The sequence below is a fragment of the Falco naumanni genome, chromosome 1, assembly GCF_017639655.2.
Source record: "Falco naumanni isolate bFalNau1 chromosome 1, bFalNau1.pat, whole genome shotgun sequence".
Lineage (NCBI taxonomy): Eukaryota > Metazoa > Chordata > Aves > Falconiformes > Falconidae > Falco > Falco naumanni.
Window position 1 is genome coordinate 110203136 of NC_054054.1, and position 22294 is coordinate 110225429.

At 37.5% G+C, this 22294-nt stretch overlaps 1 protein-coding gene across 10 annotated transcripts in view; it reads right to left on the minus strand.

Moving 5' to 3' along the window:
• Window positions 1–22294, minus strand: part of BCAS3 (BCAS3 microtubule associated cell migration factor) — a 369883-nt gene that overhangs the window by 252220 nt on the left and 95369 nt on the right. For all 10 annotated transcript variants that reach the window (XM_040618651.1, XM_040618679.1, XM_040618660.1 and 7 more), the window contains exon 14: window positions 7992–8125. In XM_040618651.1, coding sequence (XP_040474585.1) covers window positions 7992–8125 — 134 coding nt within the window. The remainder of the gene's footprint in view (window positions 1–7991; window positions 8126–22294) is intronic.

The following is a 22294-nucleotide window of genomic DNA, read 5'->3' on the forward strand; positions in this document are numbered from 1 at the left end:
AAGTAAATTATCACATCAGACTTGCTGTTCTCCTCCACGCTGTTATTGTATATTACACAGAGTTCTTGACTGCTTATAATATAAACAAACTGCACAGTGGCCCATTAGTGGTTTTCAAGTTTATGCTAAGCGTTGCAATTTATTGCTGTCCTTTAGGTTAATGTACTATTATTTCATGTATTTATAATATATTTCTGGATTTGTTGTTAATTGTGATGTAATGTTTAGATACCAAAGATCAATCAAAATCCCATACTGTTTACAAATATATGTTAATCAAGTACAAAGTACACTACATCTCTCACGACGCAAAGTTTATTCTATAGCTCAAGGTCAACATGAGATTTAATACTCATGTCTGTATTTCCAAATTTTATCTATCCTCTTCTGTCTGGGCCAGGAAAGGGAACTATAGAACTGAGATTTTGTTTTAACTTGGGAGCACCTGTGGGAACATCAGTGCCTAGCTTTACTACCCTTTCTTCCTCCTAGTTTGTGAGCAGTTTGGTCCCTTAAGCTTCAACCTAAATTTCTTGCATATCCAAAAGTCTTGGTGAAATCCCTGGATGCTTCAAGGTCCTCATTAGAAACACCACAGCCTTTTCTGGCCCAAAGGAATGCACTTAAGACAACCACAGAATGTTGTAAGGATAACAGCATGCATCCTCCAATTTGCCCATGTCTAAACCAGGTATTGTGTGCCTCCTGTGGTACAAGAGGTCTGCAGAAATTTTGTCCATATTTTATAGACTATTAGCTTGCTCCACAAATCCTAATCAGTACCTGTCAAACCCAAATGGGCTTCTTGCTGCCCAGACATGCTGCACCTCTTATATTACTGTCTACTACTGACTGTCCTCTGTATTAATATAACAACTTTGAAATAAATAAATAAATAAATAGATAGATAGATAGATATCAGTACCCTCACAAAATTATCAACATGATTTTCAGAATCACGGACAATATGATTATTTTCTTATCAGAGACAAATAAAGAATGTTTCATATATTCTGGTAGCCTTTAGACTTGGAAAGGAATCATCCAGTATTTCAATGGAAAGGAACAGTCTGAGAAAGGTTTTCTTAACAGGTACTAGGAAAGAAATCTTCCAATACACTTGCATTATACGGCCAGTTCTCCACCATGTAGCTTCCTCCAGCACTGTCATTTCTCTCACCATTATTTGTTTCTCACAGCCCTTTCCATCAAAGAATTCCCTTCTCCATAAGTTAACTTTCCAGTCTTAACACTGCCTTGTCCTGTTGTCCTTCATTCACTCTTTTCCCATGCTTCTTTTTAACTTCCACTACACTGTTTCCCTGTGTTTTGCACACTGTGATGCAAGTCCTCCAGAAAACGGAATGAAAATTTAGCTGCCATGTCAAGAGTCTGACATGAGTGAGACAGTACGGTCATTTAATATATGGAGTCCTACAAGGGTATGTGTGTCCACAGCTCTACTGAAGATCAGCTTTCAAAGATCGCACAGATCAAAAAATTATTTCTGATATTCTGAAAATCTGGAGGAAATAATCTGAACCAAAGGCTTCAAATCTGACATATATTCACTTGTTTTATCTCGTGGAAATCTATATAAGTATTTTGCTATCATTCTTTTCTTATTCCCACAGCTTCTCTAAATTTAAACACTGTATTAATTAGAACATCTTATTCACAAAACAAATAACAAAATTCAAGTGATAACTGAAAGGAAAGAAAACAAAACAGAAGGGCAGCACATAGGAAAATTATTTTAAAAGCAGTTGATGAAAAAGGAAGAGTCAGAGGAATGGCTGATTACACAAGCAATCACATGGGACTGGCAGTGACCTTGTTTACCACTGCTCTCAGGAATGACTGACAGCCCATACCCAGCCTCTATATTTCTAAAAGTTAATATTGTACTAACTTGCTACACAATGTATACTATCAATTATTTTCTTAGAAAGGAGAAGGAGCTTTACTGGGCTCAGTATCCCCCCAGGCAAATCCACTCCTGATGCATGGGCATAATGCAATAGTGAGGAAACAAAGCCCACAACACTGAACCACATATTTTCAACACTGAACCACGTATTTTCATAGTAATTACAGGAACTAAATATTAAAACACATTTTGATCTTTCCTAGTGCTGTATTTTTTTTTTATTCCCTAGTGCTCTTGTTCAGTTGTGGGTAGTTACACCAGGTACAAGATGTATATCCTTGTGCATTTCACTGCATCAAATTAAAACTTCAACAGTGAAGTGCAACAACAATAAAGCATGACTAGTGTCACTGCAATAGGAACTTAACCCAGTTTCATGCATGCTATGTAACGTCACAGAGAAAACACAGTATTATTTGAAGGACATGACTTAAGTATTTCATTATGCTGTGTAGGGAGATGGCAGAAATAAAAAACCAGTATCATTAAAAAATGAGAAAAAGCAGCAGTACTGAGGAGGTAAGGGTCAAAATAAATTAGAAAACTGGTCTGTATTTGAAAATTGTTTTTGGTTGAGAAAATCAAGGAAATTATGTAGCGACAAACACAAATGAAAAAATAATAAAATCATGGGCTACCACAATATGATTTATCAGACCTGCACAGACCCAACTCTGTCTCCATGAGTCGTTTCATATTAAAACAATGGCAGAATCTGGGCATAGTGAGACTCCTTCAGCCAGAGTAGCTGCTCTCTATTAATAACTGAAATTGCAAACGCCACTTTGCTTAGAGCTCCGTCTCCTCAAGATAGTTAAGCTGCTCCTAACTGTAGCAGTTTCTTACTGTCTTACTGTCTACTTTCATCAAAGACTGATCAACTTCGTTAAATCAATCTTTGTTATTTCAGGACTGTCCCCAGATCCTTTCCTGGCAATAAGGAAGTCTCTCTTCCAAAGACTATTTCAAATAATTGCTACTATGTCAGTCTGTCAAAAGATAGGAAGAGACTTCTATTACCCATGGAGGTTTACATCAAATGTTTGTAAACTATTCCAGTGTTTCACTACCTGGACACGGTATGTGACACAACCTTGAACAGTCTCTATGAAACCACATCACAAAAACATTCATGCATTCCCCAGAAAAGCGTAAAATCACACATGTTCTGTGGCAACCCACGCTGGAATGTTTTTATCATGCTCTCTGTTTACCTATGCTGACTGAAGTCAGTTATAACACCAGTTCGAGAGTCAGAATAACAGAAGTCTGACAGCGTAGAAGATTACAGAGGACCCTGGCCACCAGCCCACTGATGCTATCATTACGTTTATTTGTTCTAGGTTGAGATAATACTGTTTTCAGGGATATTTTTTTTTCTGTTTACAATTTCAGATCAAAGAGAAAGGATCATCAGGTGACAGTCTAACTTTCATCTGCAAGTAAATGAGCTTCCTCAGTTCAGAACATGCTATACCTTCATTAAAAGCCTTCCAAAATGCTCTTGGGTAAAAATACGAGTGCAGTAAGTGTTGACTCACAATGTAAGAGCTGTAGGACAAGAAAACGTATCCTTAAGCAAAACGTGTACCACATAGACATGCACATTTTTCCCCTTTACAGCTGAATTGTACAAGCCTGGATTCTCTGTGAGCTTCAGCTCTCTCTCGGGCATGGTTAAATACAATCAGTGCTTGCAATGAACCTTCATGATGTAACACAGTGCATCAAACATACTATTTTTTATTTTCTTAAGCAATAAAAAAAATTCTAAAGCATAAGTGGCACTTAAAGACTAAAGGATATGAATCCAATGTAACTGAAACAGTGACTTCTGTTCTTGCAGGAAAGTAACTTTGAACATTGTGACCTTGGGACTCACATCACTCGAACCAATGAAGTATCTGAGCACTTCCCATTCTTTCATGGCTGTTGTCCTTGAAATTCCCTTACGAGGCACAGGGCCACTTTCCATCTTGCCTCATCGTTTCAGTCACACAAAAAAGTAAGTGGCTTTGTTAGGAACTCAGTGATCTTCACAGTCCCGACTCAAAGTTTTATTCAGCACATAAGACTTCTTCCTATATTTGCTGCTCAAAATCAGCAAACACAACACAGTTTTGCAATAACAACACTTTTAAAGCTTGGTAACACTCTGTTTCACTGTTCGAAGCATGCAGAAAGAGAAAAGGAAAACCATGTTATGAAGACTAGCTGTGAACATCAGGGAGAACACTACTACTTACCTTTAATTGTGTATTAAGGGGAATGAAAGCTCAGAAACCCAAGCTCAGTACCTAAATCTCTCTCAGCATCATGGAGCCATCAGCAAGTGAACCAGCATGGCAGTCAAGCCCTAAAGAGAAGATCACTAACAAAAAAATCTGGAAGATGGCTAGCAGGTGCCTTTGGACACCACTCCAGGGATGCTGGCAGTTCGTTGTCCAGAAAGCACGTATGTTCACCTACTGAATACCAGCACAACCTGCTGCGGGCAGCATCTCAGCACAGGCAAAGCTTATCTTGTGGAGGAACTTGTAACAGCCTCATCCTTCTCTCCTCCATCAAGCAGAAAATTTCAAATAGTATAAGCATAGCTATCAGGATAGACTGTCAATGTAAACACAACATTCTGTATTAAAATCTATTTTCAATTTTCTTTTTATAAAATTCAAAATAGAAGGTCTCTATTTTATCCCATTCATTAATGGTACGATTTCAGTGACACTGTCAGGTTGGAGAGGCCAACTCATTTGCAAATGCTTTGCATAAATTCTGCTTTGGCTAAGGACAAGATCCTGATGTCCATGAAAGGAACAAAACCCCCACAGATCTCTTTCCAACCAGTCTCTGTATTTCAGAAATGGTCAGGAAAAGGTAGGAATGGCCTTTCAGACTGAAATTTCTCAACCCCAAACCAAGCCAGAATTTGTCTGGAAGGTTGAAAATTAATGAGTAATAGAGCATATATTCTTTCGTTTTATTAAGTCACAGTAACTGTATAGCTAATACATCTGACCCAGTAGAAAGACAGGTGAGTGACTTAGAGACACTGCTTGATTGCAGTAAATCAATCAGAAAATGCCTTTATTAAATCACAACACTAGTTTGTTTTTGGTTTTGTTTTTTTTTGTAATATACATTAAGCATATAACTTAACCCACTTAAGATGCTTCTGTGTATTAATGACAGAGAGGACTTCCTATCATCTTCTCTTAGGAGACAGATAAGAAATACCAAGCAACCGGTCTGCTCTCCAACCACTAAAGACAAATTACAACGGAGACTGGGCATTCTGCAGCCCTGCCAAATGGGATACACTCCAGGGCTGATATTCTAAACTGGCTGAAATTACAATTCAAACATTACTCTAACACCAGATATACCCATCAATATTTGGAACACCAATATATATATGGTTCCAAATTTCTGCTCCCCGAGGGGAATCGGCATGCCACGTATTACACAAAGCATACACTGCAGATCCTACACTTCTTGGAGAAATTGGTCTTACAGTGTACACCATGTACAGTCAATTTGTGCAGAATCAATGATCCCATACAGGGCACTTCTGTGTGTCCAGCAGCTTACACACAGCCACTCCTACAAGTATGTGAAACTTTTGTACACATCACCAATGAACCAGTTCATTGTCCATTAACTAAATGGTCATTATAATATCAGCAATAAGTACTTGCAAGAAACACGCTCATGGATCACAAAGCAAGAAAAGAAAAATAATGCATCAGGCTGTTAAAGAACAATATTTTGGGAAATATGTGGCGAAGCTCTATCGGTCAGAGTCTCAAGCACAAAAGCAGATGATCTCAGTATGGACTTTAAAATACCACATATAACAAGGGCATAATGATGATATTTAAACAATTTATAATGCGTACTAGCTAAACAAATTTTGACACTGATAATCACTCATGTCCATCAACACAAATTAGAACTTTTTATAGCTCCAGTACAGAAGGTGACCTTTAAGACCATTGGCCTTGATTCACAGTTAGCTTTAAACTAGGAAGTGGGGACAGAAAAAAAGTCTGGTTGCAAATGTAGAAATACTATTCTAACCAAGAAAGGAGGTACAGTGTCTTCCAGTGTGTATCTCAGAATATATGCATTGAGAATTTTAAATTGAAGTGTCTCCAAAATTCTTGTCTAATGCTACTCATACACGAAATCTACGGAACAAAAGAATAGCACCACATACTACTCTTCTCACTGAACATCTACAAGCACTGTTATTGTAAAAAGAAGTAAAATAAAAAAGTAAAACCATCCATCATATTATGTAAATATTTTACATGATAGATGTGTATTAAGAATCACGGGTACCAATGCGATATTGTTGCTGGATAATTATCAAGGGAGTTGTGAAATCCACCAATGTGCCTCAGACTGGTTAGAATTTTCTCAATTTTATACCATTCCAAAAGCTATACTGTTCACATCCCAAATGAAAACTATGTGGCAAAGTCAGAAAAAACTTTACTATGTTGATTCTGAGAATTTTAATGTAACGCTTTCACAGAGATGTTAATACTATATCCCAAAAAACACGTATCAATAAAGGTTTATTCTCTAAAACATGTTATGTTTGGTTTCCAATGTATGCCCTAAAAACAAAATTATCAGCTGTAAACCACAGAAGAACATCTTTGTTCCTAGTGACTGGAGTCCTATGCTTTGGGTTTCAATATTGATTATAGGATGTTTCCCATTTTTTGTATGAAAGCAGAACAAAAATAACTCTAAAACATTACACACATTATAGTGCATGCTCAAAAAGATGACAGAGTATATGTATACACCCAGATCTCAATGCCCTTTATATTATTTATAAAAATTACTTGTAAGCACTATATATAATTATCCCACATGGGCAGTTTTTCCTAATTTCCTCTCACTTTCCAGATGGGTTATTCCTTCCTATAGTAAACCACCGCCTGTAACAGTAATTACACTTTTCCCGAATGGTAGCAGCAAAGCTTCAGAGTATTTAAACTACCAGTAATTTAACTTTGCACAGACCAAAACATTATCAACCACTACTACACTAAATCAAGCTTTCAGGTTCTACTTGTTACAAAGGTAAGGCAAAAAACTTAATGGAAACTGCACAACTCACAGGAAGAAAAATGGTTTGAAGGAACTATAATCATGGTACCATAATAATCAAAGCTTCCAGTGTCAGGCTCATAATCACAGTGCCTGAGGCTTCTCTCTGTCACACTAGTTTACATCTGCCAGACTGTCACAAGTCTGTGCTTTCAGTGTGTAATTGCATCAGCAAGTGCAATACTCATTTCTTACCCTGTGGTGACATTTTTATTTATGTATTTAAAACAGGTTCTTCAACAGTTACTCAATGCTAGAAAGGTGAGGCTCTCCTGATGCCTAAAAGCATCACAGTGAAGGATTTGAGCATAACACGTGTAACTGCCTCTACCAGAGTGATGCTAGCAAAAGTCATCTCTCACTTTTTTCCACTTTATCAGTAATTCAGTTTGGTGAACATTTTTACAAATAGAGTTTAAGGCTTTTTCACCCTATGCTAATAGCCTAATTTAGTCTTCCCTCTTTAAGAGTGAGATTTTTAAAATGGGGAGTTCAATATGTATCACTACAGTCTCCAACAGGTTCCCCCACTATGCTAAAGTGTAAATAAAAGTTAATCAAAGCCTTTTGATTAACTCTTCAACTCTTTAATTGTCTGTCTATGGCTTTTACCATCAAAGGCAAGCAAACCTTGACAGTTGCTTCACGGGCACCAGACAAATGTTTAACATGTTACATGAGAAAAGGTTAAGTACAAACACAGCTAATAACCTGGGCTCTTTGGAGGTAGTGTCATATCCGAATAAATCTGACAGCACCTCATTGTAAAGGGCAAGAATTTATTACTGTCCAGGTTAAATGCTGTGCTCTTATCCTTTCTGTGGCTATAACATAAGAAAGGCTCTTTGTGTGCTGAAACAAATATTAAAGTGCCAACATACACAAAATGTATAAGGTGCCTGGGGATTATTCTTCAGCAAATAGTTTAACTTACTTTGGCTTCAGTCTCTCCCCTGTGAAGGGTATACAAATGATGGACGGCACTTTGTGATGATGACCAAGGATGTGTCAGTATTTGAAAAACATGGAAATCATGGCCTAATGTATCAGTAGTGACCAGCAACATCCCTGGGTAAAAAAAAGAAAAAGAAAAAAGAAACACAAAAGCACAAGAGATTAATCACTGCAAAAGAAGAGGCTTAAGAATATCTATCTAAAAAAGCTAGCCTGGCTTACATTTTGTTTCTGGAAACAAAAGAAACAGTTGCAGAAAATTTCTGAATTGCAAGGGATTCACTTCACAAAAATGAATCAGAACTTCACCCAAAACCATATTAACAGTATTACTACTTAAGTATTACAATACAAGTCTACAAAAGCCAACTGAAAAATCTGGGTAACTAACTAAAGTTGAGAACTTGTGTGACCAATATGAAGCATTGAAGTGATGAATGTTAGAGTGAAACCCCAAAACGCTCTTCACTGGGAAAGAGCCAGTATAAAAAAGATAGATGTTTCCACAATAATAATTTTTGGAAGACGAGACATTATCAAAACCCAGCCAAAAAGACCATACCGAAAGCAGTCCTGAAGAAGCATCTTTCTTATAAATGTATATGAAAGAAACTGATTTATTGCTTGAAAGGCAGCAAATAAGAGTTGAGAGCTTTCAAGTGAAATATTAAATTAGGTACTAACTTCATTGAAAACAGGTCACTGATGGATGTACTGAAATGATTAAATTAGAAGATCAGCAAAATCACAGTAACTTCTATATACTTTTTTCTCCCACTATCTGTCAGTCCATAACCCAGTTTTTAAACATTTACAAACTTGAAGTCAATTTACCATAAAAGTTTAAGTTTTTATACCATAAAAATAATTATTTTATACATATAAGGAAAGTATAGCATCATGGCAGGATTCAGGACTACAGTAAGCAAACTTCAGATCTACTTTTCTGTATACAAATGTTCATGTTACCTTGCTTATTAATGACATTTAAGAAGTTACCACGCAAAGTAATCCTCGAACATTTAATTAACATGAAGTACAAAGTGACTTTAGCAGTTGAACAGCTACATTGAAGTGCATTCTAAATAATTTTCAAGGTACCCATCTATTAAAGAAAAGCAGGAATTTCCACAAGGCTCTGTTGTGTTGATTCTCCACATAAAGCACAACTGAAATATTTCATCCCTCAGGAAAAGAACTTAGGTCTTCACGTTTTATACGATGCCTAATGAAAGGATAAATGATTATCTTATTTCTGTCATAAAAGAGTATTCGCTTTCTCAGTTTGTTTACGCATGGCTCCACAATTAATCTTTTCCTCTTCTGCTCACTGCTGCTAAACAAATATATACAGTAGAAGTCTGAAAGCTCTCACAAGTTTCCATTAAAGCACTAGCATATGCCATGTACAAAAATTTAGAATTAAACTGAAAAAAACCACACACAACTCTTGCGTACTGAGAAGCAGAGAAACACTCTCTTTGTAAAGGTTAAGTTTAATTAACTTTTCTACTGAACCACCGTTACAACATCACTAGATCGGCATCCCGAGTGTTTTCCCTCCTTGGCAACCCTGGAATCCCCCTTCCCTTAAGCCCAAACAGACACATTTCAGCAGCCAAAGCCTTGACCTTCTGGGCCCAACGCCACTCCTCAGTGCTGCCTCCTCCTTCTCCGAGGCCAAAGCGGGATGGTGAACACACGCCTGGGCTCACGGGAGGCACCGCCCAGCCCTGGAGCCTCCACACAGGATAACAGAGCATCATCGCAGGCTTCCCGTGAGCACCAACAGGCGTATGCCTCTCTTGCTCTTTGGAAATAAAGATCTTGTGAAGGTAAACAAATGCTTTCAAGACCATGAGGGCCACCAGCAGTCAAGGTACAAGACCGGTGAGAAATCCAAATTGCATCCAGAGACAAAATTGCCTATGAGTTTCCTTCTCAGCTTGCCCACCGATGCTGGTAGAGCTTGGACAGAGTGTGAGCCCACCCACATTGTGCACAGCCATTTCCTCAAAATCACCCAAATGCTAAATCTTCAATCTGACCTCAGCAAGATTCCCTCCAGTAGACACACTTTTACTGTTAGAGGCTGTGACTCTGATGCCGAGTGTTAGAAATGAAAGAGAGTTTGTTATGGAGCTAAGAAATCTGTGAGTGCATTTGGGTATTATGTTTGGGCGGTAAGGCATGTGAGTTGAGGTTGGTCTGGATGTTAATGTTGGCTTAACTGGCAATTTCCTTGATTTGTAGTGACTGTGTTGATAGGAAATACAGCTAAAGTTGCTCAAGTGCAAGTCAGCCAAGTCTTTAGTGTGGGATTATGCACACAATTTGCATTAATTCTGTTCTGAAACATCGCTTCCCTTCTAGTGAAGTGTGCAGCTCTCAATAATATATAGCATTTCCAGTGGAGAAAGCTGGAAGCAAACAGGGGGTTGTGTGCTAGAATGAGGCTGCCACTATTACTGGAGAAAGCATATTGCAAAAGAGCTAATTCAACACAGTAAGGATTTATTTTCTGTAGTCCCATGTTTGCCTCTCCTCACGCATTAGATAACTTTATACAGAAGTTGAGTCGACTTTTGGTCCCTTTGAGCTCTCTCTTACTCCAGATAGAAAGGAGCTCTGCAGAAGGAAAAGCTGGAAGAGATGAATACATAAGGTTTCTCTCAACATTGAGCAGACAGCTTCAGCAAACGTAGATTTTTTTTTTCTTCCCCCAAAGTGCTAGAAGTCTTTTATAAATACATACGCACAGTTGAATGCACCCAGAGATCTGAGCACAGCATTCTTCATGTGTATCCCATCACATGGCACAGCGCAACGAAGATCGTAAAAAAACCCAATTTTAAATGAGCCAAAAATCTGTCTGGAAGCTGGAGACAGAGAGCTGCGTAATCATCATGAGCCAGTGCAAACACAGGAATTACCAGGCTGCGTTGTCCATCAAATCTATCGGCTGTTTAGCTAACCAGGATCTTGTTTCCAGTATTGGCTAGAAATGCAGGTGTCTGCGGATGGTGCAATAAACCCCGCAGTACACAGACGTGATATAATTTCACCCTTCTCCTCACAAAATTTTTTTTCCCAAATTTGTAATCTCTACTTAACCCGAGCAGAGCATTGCTAGAGAGCTCACTTTGGGACCACACACTACAACATGTGTCACACAAATCCATAAAGCACACCGTGTTACCCGTTTGTTCTTTTGATGGCATACACCATATCTGAACAAATGAAGCCATGAAATGTGCTTGCCTATCTGCAGGTCTGATCAGTTCCATATGATGTACATAGTTCTTGATTCCCTATTAACATGCGTTGCCTTCAGCTTTCTTAGGTTTCATGTTTTTTGGGCTTCTTTTTTTTTATTTTCCTGTTTTCACTTACTCGCAGAAGGAGTACAGAGGTGAAAGATAATACATTTGTGGGTGGAAAGGAATTGGCTTAAAAATAGAAAGATGGGTGGTATCTGATTTGGCAATTTTGCATGCCTAATCTAAAATCCTGCTGTCTGTCACTGTTTGGAAGCAATGCATTTTTTTAGATGAAAGCCGAGGGAAAACAGGCCCTTCGCTCACATTAGCAACTATTTTTCATTAAGTCAAAGGAGGACCTTTCATACTCGCATTCGCAGTTCAAATACAAATAAATAATTGCAGAACTTGTATCAACACAGAGGTCCCAAGCACAATACCACAGATGTGAAAGAACGTGTATTTATAAAACAGCATTTTGAAATATCTTACTTAGTACTGTTATTCAAACAATAAATCACTGGTGTTTTAGAACATTTGACTTGGGGCTTGGTGTGGTATTTTCCAGCTCTCATTGCTTCACACTGCAGAGCCACAGTTTTCAATTATTACAGCTCAGCTACTCCGTGTCTCTCTCCATCTCTCCCTGCAACAAAAGGCTGCTGCAACACTCCAGCAGAAATACCTAATCCCAGTAGAGAAACATGAACTTGAATCTTGGTCGTTACCTCACTTTCACTTTCAAGTGCAGGAAACTTCAACTCAGCTTTCTAAAAGACCCTTGTGACAGTTTTTCCAAAAAAGTTGTTTAGACGGAAATACGGGTTAAAGCTGTCATAAGTTCAGCCCAAAATGTTTTCTCTTATGATGTACTTTATGTATGAATAATCATAGATGAAAAGTGAATAATTCTCAAGGATTTCCTGCTTATTTTTCAAACTGGCATTAATCCCTGTTTAACAGATAACATCTGAAATCAATTGAAAGTCTTGCATACACAGAACCCAGTGGACATTTATATGTAAGGCGGGTATTACTTAGTATGTATCTCACTGCAAAAATCCTGATTTTGCTTATCCATAATATGTGGGGTGCAGCTAGGTGAAATTAATGACTGTTTTACTGTGTGGTTTTTCAAATCCACGGAGATGATTAAAATACAGTTTAAGAGGAACAAATATCCTAGGTGGAAAAAAAAATAATAATAATTACTGATGCTTTGTTTTGCCTGACAGATACATTTGCCCTAATTTACAGCTTCCTACTTTCCATGCATTCTCTTTGGGAAACAATAAGCTTCTTTCAGGAGAGTAACATTAAAAAATACAGAGACTACACGCATAAAAGGAAAAACTAGTACAGATGTAGACTGTGGGTTAAGAGCTATTTATGCAGTATCAGAAGACTAAACCAGACTCTGGCCTGGCCATAAACTAAGCCCACGCCCTAAATGAGGTGCCAAGCCACAAAAAGCATTTGCGTCAACTGGGAATACAAGGAAAAGAAGGACTTCTAATTATAGGGCCTGGAAGCGGAAGCCCAGAGTGATTAGGAGTTTAGGCGCTGCTGTATGTTTATCTGGGAGCTTCCTCTCACTCGCTCTCAGCCCGGGTTTGATAGATGAGGGTTGGCCTAAAGGGTGGGATTGAAGTTGCTGATGGTACACAGAGTTCTCCACAATCCAAAGGAGACGGAGACTGAATACTAGGGCTTCTGTGGCCTTGTAGGAACATAACTCTTTTCAACTAGGCGTCAGCTGGTTAGCCCAAACGGCAGAATTAGAGAGCAGCACATCTCGGTTGGGTACTTGCTATAAAATCTAGGAAACCTGAGTAGCCCAAGCATCTCCACCACATCCTATTTATAACACCTATCTAATTGCATGGTTGTTTATTATATGCATACAAATGAAGTACACACAATTTCACCTTGGGTTTCAGCTTCATGAGGAACTTCACTTTAAGTAAGGCCGTCTTTCAGAGCAACACAAGGTTTTTTCCACCTTCCAAAACATTGTCATTCTGTAATTACACACCCAACAACTCGACACGTTCAAGCTGCATCGGCTTTGTTTTAAAAACACCGGAGGGCACAAACGTTAGCAAAGCAGGCATGCATCTGCATGGAGGAAACATACCGATACACTTTAATTTAGGAATGCAACTTGCGTCTCCATGCACGCATAGCCATGTAGAGACCAGCACCGCCACTGCACAGATACACTATTTACATGAACAGCAACAAAAAATATCAACAATTTCTCTGATTGTATTTTTTAAAAATGAGCATAGATACCATGCAACACTCGTATTATGCTTTGTAGATTTCCGAATTACAGGATCAGAGAGCTCAGGAGAACCACACCAACTTGCAGTGGCTCCTGATTCAGTCCATACACATTTCCTTGGCATTCCTACCTTCTGCATGCTAATTATACGGATTTCTATTCCTCTGCAGCTCTCTCACAAAACCAGTCTCATACGTATCTTGTTAAGATGTGACAAAGTTTATATGGTCCATGGTTTTATGAAACATATGACCCGACCTATGAACAGTAGCTTTATTTATACTCGCTTAACCCCTCTCTGAGGCTGATGCTAGTCAAAATACAGCCAAACATGAATGCTACTAAGCCCATGTACACTTCCAAGTGTAACACACACACTACAGTTGCAAAATTTGGTCTCAAAAAAATGTAACTAAATAAGGAAAATCTATTGAAGTAACAAAATTCACCACAAAATAAACATGAATAAAGATATCAAAAATATTTAAAAATAAATATTAAAAAACCCCTAGCAAGTCAAAAGAAGGAAAAAAAAATAATAACAAAAAAATTGTGAATAAATATTATGTGAATAAATATGACTGTGCTTTGGAGATCTCTATACACTGTTACATGCTTAGGACAATTATGTATTTAATCTGAATATTTGGAGCTTGGGGTGTATGTATGGAAACTGTCAGACATTCCCCATGTCCAACAGATGGCTCAGCTGTATGCTTTATATATTAAAAATCTATTCACTAGTTTCAAACACTGTCTGACTACAGCTGATGGCCCAATAAATATGAAAACTTTATCAGGATAGGTTTTTCCCTCCCAAAACTTAAGGACACACACTGAGGACAGCTGGGTAAATGAGGGCAAAAGATCAAAGGGCACAGATACCCTTTTTCTTTTAACACTCCTTGTAATTCCAAGAGGAATCCATAGACACCATGTTAGCCTTTTGGGGTTTGTTAGTTGCAGAGACTGCAGTAAACATTTTCACCGCTGAAACCTATTATCATGTTTTCCTCTTTTCATTGGAATAAAAATAAAGCAAAGTTACAGAGAGGGTAAAATCCTGACCTCCCTGAAGTCTACAGAGCTTTTGCCACTAAAGAGAGGAAATAGTTCTACCCTTTTTATCCATTTTTGCATCTTTAATCTGAAAGGAAGCTAACAACTCATTAACAATGCCTGCTGTGCTAAATGACTGCTTTGATAATTTTAATATATTTTAGATTTAATTATAAATCTGTCATGCATCCAAACAGAGTATATTCAGAAACAGGGATACCCAAATAAACAACATTTACAGGTGTGCCCACGTGTTGAGCTTTATATTAAAATTCACTTTATTTACCTGACAAATTTTAAGAAAATGTAAAATTGCTGTAAAAAGGTGACTAAAATTTAGACAAAAAGATGATCCCAAAAAACAACTAAGAAACCATCCTTCAATAAACCATGAAACTTTCTGCAGTAGCGTAGAGGGCAACCATGGATAATGTTAGATTAGGACAACTGTACATTTTTAATGCTTAAAGAAACTAAGACCCTAATATTTCCTTTCTCTTAGAAGTGAGGAATAGGAGACTACAAAAATCACTGAAATCGTTATAAACATTACAGAAGCAGGACATACTGGAAAAAAATAGGAGGCCTAAGACCATCCTCCTCAAGGCCTCATATCAAAGCAAGACTTTTTGGTAGTAATGAAAAGAGCTTATAATTGGTACATAGATGGAAATAAATAATTTATGTGACTTCTGTCTGCAGCAAAAGGTAGGTGATGAAGCACAATGACTTAATCACACTTTGCCAGCAGTCCAGTATCTTATTTGCATGAAGACATCAATTTGATGATGACAGAGAAACATTTCCTATCTTCTCTCCCTCCTCAAAGAGGAAATGGGCTCTATTCAAACCTGCTAGCAACTTCTGCCACTAACTACTACTTAATCCTGATTTGGGGAAAATTTCTTTAGAGATAATAGGTTACACTCTTAGATCAGAAAAAAACCTACATATCTAGAAGTTTTCTAAGAAGTAGCAATGGATTTAAGCTATAGATAACTTATATTTCTGAAATTTAAAAATAGGAGAGTTAATGCACTGCAAATCACCACGCTGGCCCTCTCTTTTAAATAAATTTCTTCCACCCAAATGACATGATGCACTGATTACAGGATTTCATATGCATCTCTTCTCAGATTCAAAATCACGTTCTGTGTGCTTCCAGAGTTAAACTCATGGAAAACAGAGAGTGATTTTATTTAAACCTGTTTTTAAACAATACTTATCTAAATCATAGCTATCTGAAGTGTAGTAGTTATTTAAAAAAGAATTTAAATGATTAAGATATACTGAAAATTTAGGAAATTCTTAAAAGTCTTCACCATTCAGGTAGAAAATGCTCTAGACTTGGGCAAGTATTTCTATAAAATGAAAATCAGTTTCCTACAGGGAAGCATTTAAGAAGAAAAAAAAAGAACATACACAAATTGAATTAAAAACTAGAGAAGAAAACAGCACTGAAATTATTTCATGAAAAGGGCATTCTCATTGATGTCAACCTGGCTAATCACTATGAGACCATTTGTTTGTTGTCATTCAACACACAGTTTGTGTTGAAACAGACTAGATGTTCTTCTCTTTGTACACTCCACTTATTTACACTTTTGCTGCTAAAAAAATTCACTACTGACACTCTTCCTTCACAAACAAACCATAAAGCAGTGCTAGCAAGCTATAGGTCATGAATTATTTCTCACCTTCTGGCCCAGCATATGTGATATAGACACACAATCTTTGTAATTGCAATTCATTGAATATGATGCCATTACATTAATTTTAATACATTTGTCTTCAAAGGCAGTAATTCAAGTTGAAAAGCAACTGTTAATATAAACAGAGAAAAACCAAATGTCTTTAAATAATTACAGCTCATTTTACTCTAGATGACATATCCAGGAAGGAGATGTTCCAGAACGAGATTAATCTTGCAAACTTGAGGAGAAAGCTGCAGTCACTGTAAGAGTCCAAGCACAGGCGAGGTGCTGGTTGCAGCCATATCGGTACTGCAATAAATCAGCTTATACAGCACTTGCCACTGCAAAAGATGTCATCAAACCTTAACTAATCTACATGTTTAATAAAAGTCTGATTGTACACCTTGGGTAGGAAAAATAGAAAGGAAAAAAAATATTCTGTTAATCTGTGAGGAACTATCAATGCTTCCCAACAATCAAATAAGGTATTTTTCTGCCCACTTGCTCTGATCAATGGGAAAACCTTCTGCAGAGACATTCCAATTTAAACCTCTTTAACTATTAACTCAAGGCCACCATCACATTTCAATATAGAACATTTAAATAATCAGAGGAATTTCAGGTCCGTTAAAGGTGCAGTCAGGCATCCAAAGGGGTACACAGTTTAATCTGTTTTAGTGCTGGTCCAACATTAATTTTCTTGTTATTAATGGATGGAAAAGCTCTTCTGGAGCCAAGGAAGCGTAATTATTTAAAATTTTAGATGTGTTGCACTTCACAGCTCTCAGCTGCTAAGCTGGCAGAAGTAACACTCCTGGAAAGCAGATCATTTATTTACCATATTGAAAAGAAAAAAACCCCAGGTATTTATAAAACAGCACCATTGTTTAGCTATTTACTAATTACTTTATTTGAAAAATGTCTCTCTTTGACATTAAATTTACCATAATTAAACAACAACAAAATCAAAGTACAAAAGTGAACTGAATTTGACATGTCATTTACTGGTTCCAGCAATGGATTAACCATCAGGGATCCTAAGTAATATTCTTCTCTAGCACTGAGTTACTGCATGACCTTAGGTGAGTGACAGCTTCTCAATCCTTCAGTTTTCCTAAAATTAACTCTCAACCCCTAATGCTAAAAGTTTGAAGTACTTACAGTTCATTTTCAACATACCCTTTCTTTTTAACCTGTCCTCTTCTAATAACCCAGGTTGAAGTCACACCCACAGCTTTGATTTCTGCTCTTTCTTTTCTATACTGCTTGCAGACTTCTCTTCTATCCCCTCTCCCTTGCGCTGCTGGAATTATGCCACCATTCATTCAGCCAACTACCACAGCTTGAAAAGTCTCCCCCTTCTTGTTCACTGAGAACTCCTTTCTTCCTCCCTAAACCTATTTCTTTGGAATCTTTCTTACCACCTTGCCTTTAACTCCGTAAGGACCAAGTCTTACATCCTGTATCTTTCCCGCCTTATGTAGAAGCTATCTTGGTCCAAAACCACATCCTATTCTCAACTTGTAAGGTAGCTGTATGAATTCACACCCCTCTATGCAATGTATGTAAATTATACATATGACAGGTATTAGAATGGACCTCCACTATCCACCAAGTTAAGAGTTGGTGCTACTGCCAAAGTGAAGGTGTACTTAGCTACAACTGACGTTTTACTTAATTATCATACTTTGTTTTTAAGGGCTTGTACTGAAAAATATTGCACCTATTGCTCCCTCTAAAACAGCAAGACGCCAGGACAGAACACTGTAGCTGGCAAACTCTTCTAAGCCTACATTTAAGACGTGTAGAGGAAAGATTTTATTGAAAAACACTGCCCCAAGAGAAGACCACCACTAAGCTTTTGTAACAAAATGTCCTTTTCAGAGGTTGTAAGTCTAGTTACTTGCCTAACAAATTGGCAATTGAAGCACAGCCTCTAAAAAAATTCAAATACAGGATAATTCTCATCTTTCCTGGCTACCCACAGCCACCTACTAGATTTTTTTGTACATATAGTTCTTGGCAGTGAAGTCATCCCTCCCCAGCTTAACTGAGAAACAAGGTACAAACCTCACAATAAGAGTAAGGAATAAGATTTAAACAAACTTCAAATAGACGTGCAAACTTCTACTCTTAACCCGATTCCCAAAACAAATACAATAGGTACACTTGCAGGTATGCTCCCAGTAACAAGGAGTAAAAGCAAAGAAAGGATGGCTCTGCTGCTCGTCAGCAGTGTCTAATGCTGTAGTCCAAGACCAAACCGGCTAGTCCCAGCTCAGAGCAAAAGTGAAAATGGGAAACTGGGAGGTCCTGTAATAAGTTACTGGCTTGTACTATTACAGTTACTATGCAACTATGACTTTTTCAAGGAATTCATGTCAAAGGCTGTGCCAAATACACCACAGAAGAGAGAAAGGAGAAGGCACATGCCTCTGAACAGCAGCCTGCTAGAACCACACCGTCCATAGCGCCTGGACTACCTCCTTGGGAAACCTCGGCAGGACAGGCATCAGAGACCGCGTATGGAGAACAGAAGGCTGTGGCCAGTTCAGATTCTGCACAGCCAATTATCACAGATAATTGATTAATCACAGAAAAAGAGAAATTAAGACCTAAAGCCAATTTCCCGTGCTGCTTGCCTCGGTACTTCAACCTAACCTCCAAAATTATTTGCTACATTAAGTTTGCATAACTTGAGGCTTCTACAGAAAGTGGAACTACAGAGGAACAGCAGCACTGCAGTTCCCACTGAAGATGGACAGAACAGTAACAGATGCCTCAGCAACCTCCAAAATCAAAATTGGTATTTGAACCCCAGATTTAGTGGAGGTATCTAAAATTTAGGGGTAATATATAATAATATATACGTGTTTTCATGTTCCCCTTATTTGCACAAATGCATCCTTAAGACCTTGTGACCAAAAAGCATTACAGTAATCGGTACAAAGCTTGCAAAGTAACTTTCTGTGTAAAAGTTAAAAACACCAGATAAGTATGTTAGTCCTGTGAAGGTCTGATTTATATAGTTTATCTTCAGCAATGGATAGCCTGGTTCTGTTTCTCAGGGTAAGCCAGAAATTGTCCTTTCCTTGTATAAGACTATCCCAATTCAACTGCAGAGAAGAATACATAAAATCAGAGGAAATACAGCCGTGTGATTAGTCGCCACAGTGGATAGCTGGCACCCTGCTAAATGTTCATAAGGAATGGTGCCAGCTTTAAAAACAAAAATTAACTGTCTCAAATTTCTATAAGGGCTGAGAAGTAAGTATCTCAGCAACCTGGCAGAAACTCAGCGTACCGCCTGGAAAAATCCTACCAGAGTTCAACTGGAGGCGGGGGGGGATTTTACTTCAGACACAGAGGTTATTCACCCTAACACCCACTTACAGCACTGCTGCACGAATCCAGCAGCCAGAAAGCACGGAGATTTCTCAGTTTTATACAGCACATTCTCTTCTTGCCTCACCGCCACTGACTCTGCCACAATCCTGACTGAGACAACTTACACCACTGAAATGTATGCATTAACTGTGACAGGCAACAAACGGCATTTCTACCTAATTTTCATAGGAAATTCTCCTGTGGCAGCATATGCCAAGGTGTAGACCAGTGTAAAATACAGGCAGGCTGTAGCTTCCCTTCTGTCTTATGAAGCTAGCATTATTAAAAAAAATAACATATATATATATATATATATTAAAAAAAAAGAAGCTAGTGTTGCCTGGGAGAGAAGGCAGCAGATATGCAGCACACACAGCACACGCTGCCTGCGTGCATTCCTGCAGTACCCTTCATTTGTGGGACTGCTGTTAAAGCTGTGATCCCACAACGTGTATGTCAGGGAGAGCAAGTCATATAAAACATACCTTCCTTTGCAAGCTAGAGAGGATCTGGCCCACCCTCCCCTCTACAGGGAGAGGAGAAAGAAACTTATTGACCCATGCACTAGATAAATGAACAGACTATCCATTAACTAGTGAACTGCACAGAATGAAATTATGTTAGAGACAATAAAATGAATAAGACTTTAAAGTGTTCATTAAAACTGTCACCAACCATCTAAAATTTAAGCTATAAACCACAGCTATCATCCATATATCATACAAAAAGCTTGCCAAAACACATGATTAACGTGTGCAGTGATCAGTAATTTTAATGTAGGGTAAATTTTTGTTTTAATTGTAATACCTATTATTGATTATAAAAAATTCTCCTAGAGATGAAAGGAAAGGAAAACGTGAAGTTTGGTCACACATTTGTCAGGTAAAAACTTTCACGTTGACAAACATCTAAGTTTGAGTGACAAAAATCTCCTTAACTAGAAAGCACTTCCTTAGTCAATCAGAAGTTTTACAATCACAAAATACATTATTTCTGTTTAAAAATTTGATTATATCATTATCTTCACTGTTTTTATTGGAATCAAAATCTCAAACATGGAAAGTAAAAATTGTGATTTGTTAGTTACACCTTGATACACAATTCAACTTCCTTTTCTCTTTCAGTATCTCTAGAACGAGGCTTCCCTTGGGTAAAACACGTATTTATTTGTTGTCTCAAATCTAGTCCAATCAATAACTCAACCTAAAAAAGAATATTCATCCTTGTGCTTCATATTTCTATAAATCCTAGAAAATCCTCGTTTTATGACCCTAAACCACACCAAATAAACAGAATGTATGTCAGCTACAACACTGACTCCAAATAATGCAAAGTAAGTTCCTTTTTCAGCTAATATTTTCAAAATTTCTGTCCCACAGGAGCTACATTTTGTAGGCAAAAGATACTACTGTCGGCAATACCTTTTACCCTAAAAAAAAAAAAAAAAAAAAGGTACAGGCAGAATTAAAAGAAAGGGTCATTAGTTACATCCAGGTCTGTTGCTGAAATTCTGTATCTTCTGCTGTTGTGTAATCTGTATTAAACCCTTGATCTATGTAACTCTTGAAATCCAAATAATTTATATTTTACCTTCTTCAAAATCGTAGTGAGAAATGTTTATATATTAAAAATATATACATTCCACATTTAAATAAAAAGTTAAAATTAAAAAAAAATTGATACTTTTAGCTTCACTGTTCAGAAAACTTAATTAAGCTTGGTGTGTCTGTAACATTGTCTCTTTTCCTAGAGGGTGGAGGGGAAACTTAAAGTTTATCATGAAATTTGGCGAACAGAAATAGTAAATATAAGGTAAAAACCTATCTGTCTGGAACTGATTTCTGAAACACTGATCTTATTTCCTTCCCTATGGATTCTATTTTTATGGTATTATCTATGGCAGTACTGAACTCACACAAGTGTGGACAACAACGTATTTAGCAACTAATATTCAGCTTTAGCACAAATAAAACATCTATAATTTGCTTTTACATGTGGTGAAGTAAAGACAATTTACTGAAATAAAACTATAGCCCCAAAGACTCTAAAATTACTCTTAAAAGCACGTATAACAATTTCTATAGTATGAATAGATGTGTATAATTTACACACAAGTTGGTTTTAATTATCACAGTTCATAAAGGCCTTTATACCTTAGATCTGTCAAAATGAAGAGTGGAATCCTGTTAGTTTTTAACATGGTAAAAATCTATAAAAGCATCCTCCCTTCTCGCCTCCTAAAACTAAAATCCTTTAAGCATGTCCAGTTTCCTAAAAGAACTAAAAAGCAAATTCCAGGATGCTTATCAGTTGTGTGATTTACAGACATTATACTTTGAAAAGTCTCACCAATCGTGACTCCGTTTCAAGTCTGGAGGGACTACCTCACACCACCCAGATCGAGTCTTGTCCAACTTGCAGGACTAAGCCATAGCGCTCCCTGCCAACATCATAAATGCTGCCATTAAAATATTTGTTTTAATTCTGACCTCAGAGTCACAGCTAATAAACAAGAAAGGCAACTAGAAATTGAAAAACAAACTCAATGCAGCTGTTGGACTGGACGTTTCACAACTGTGTTTAACTGCATCCTTTA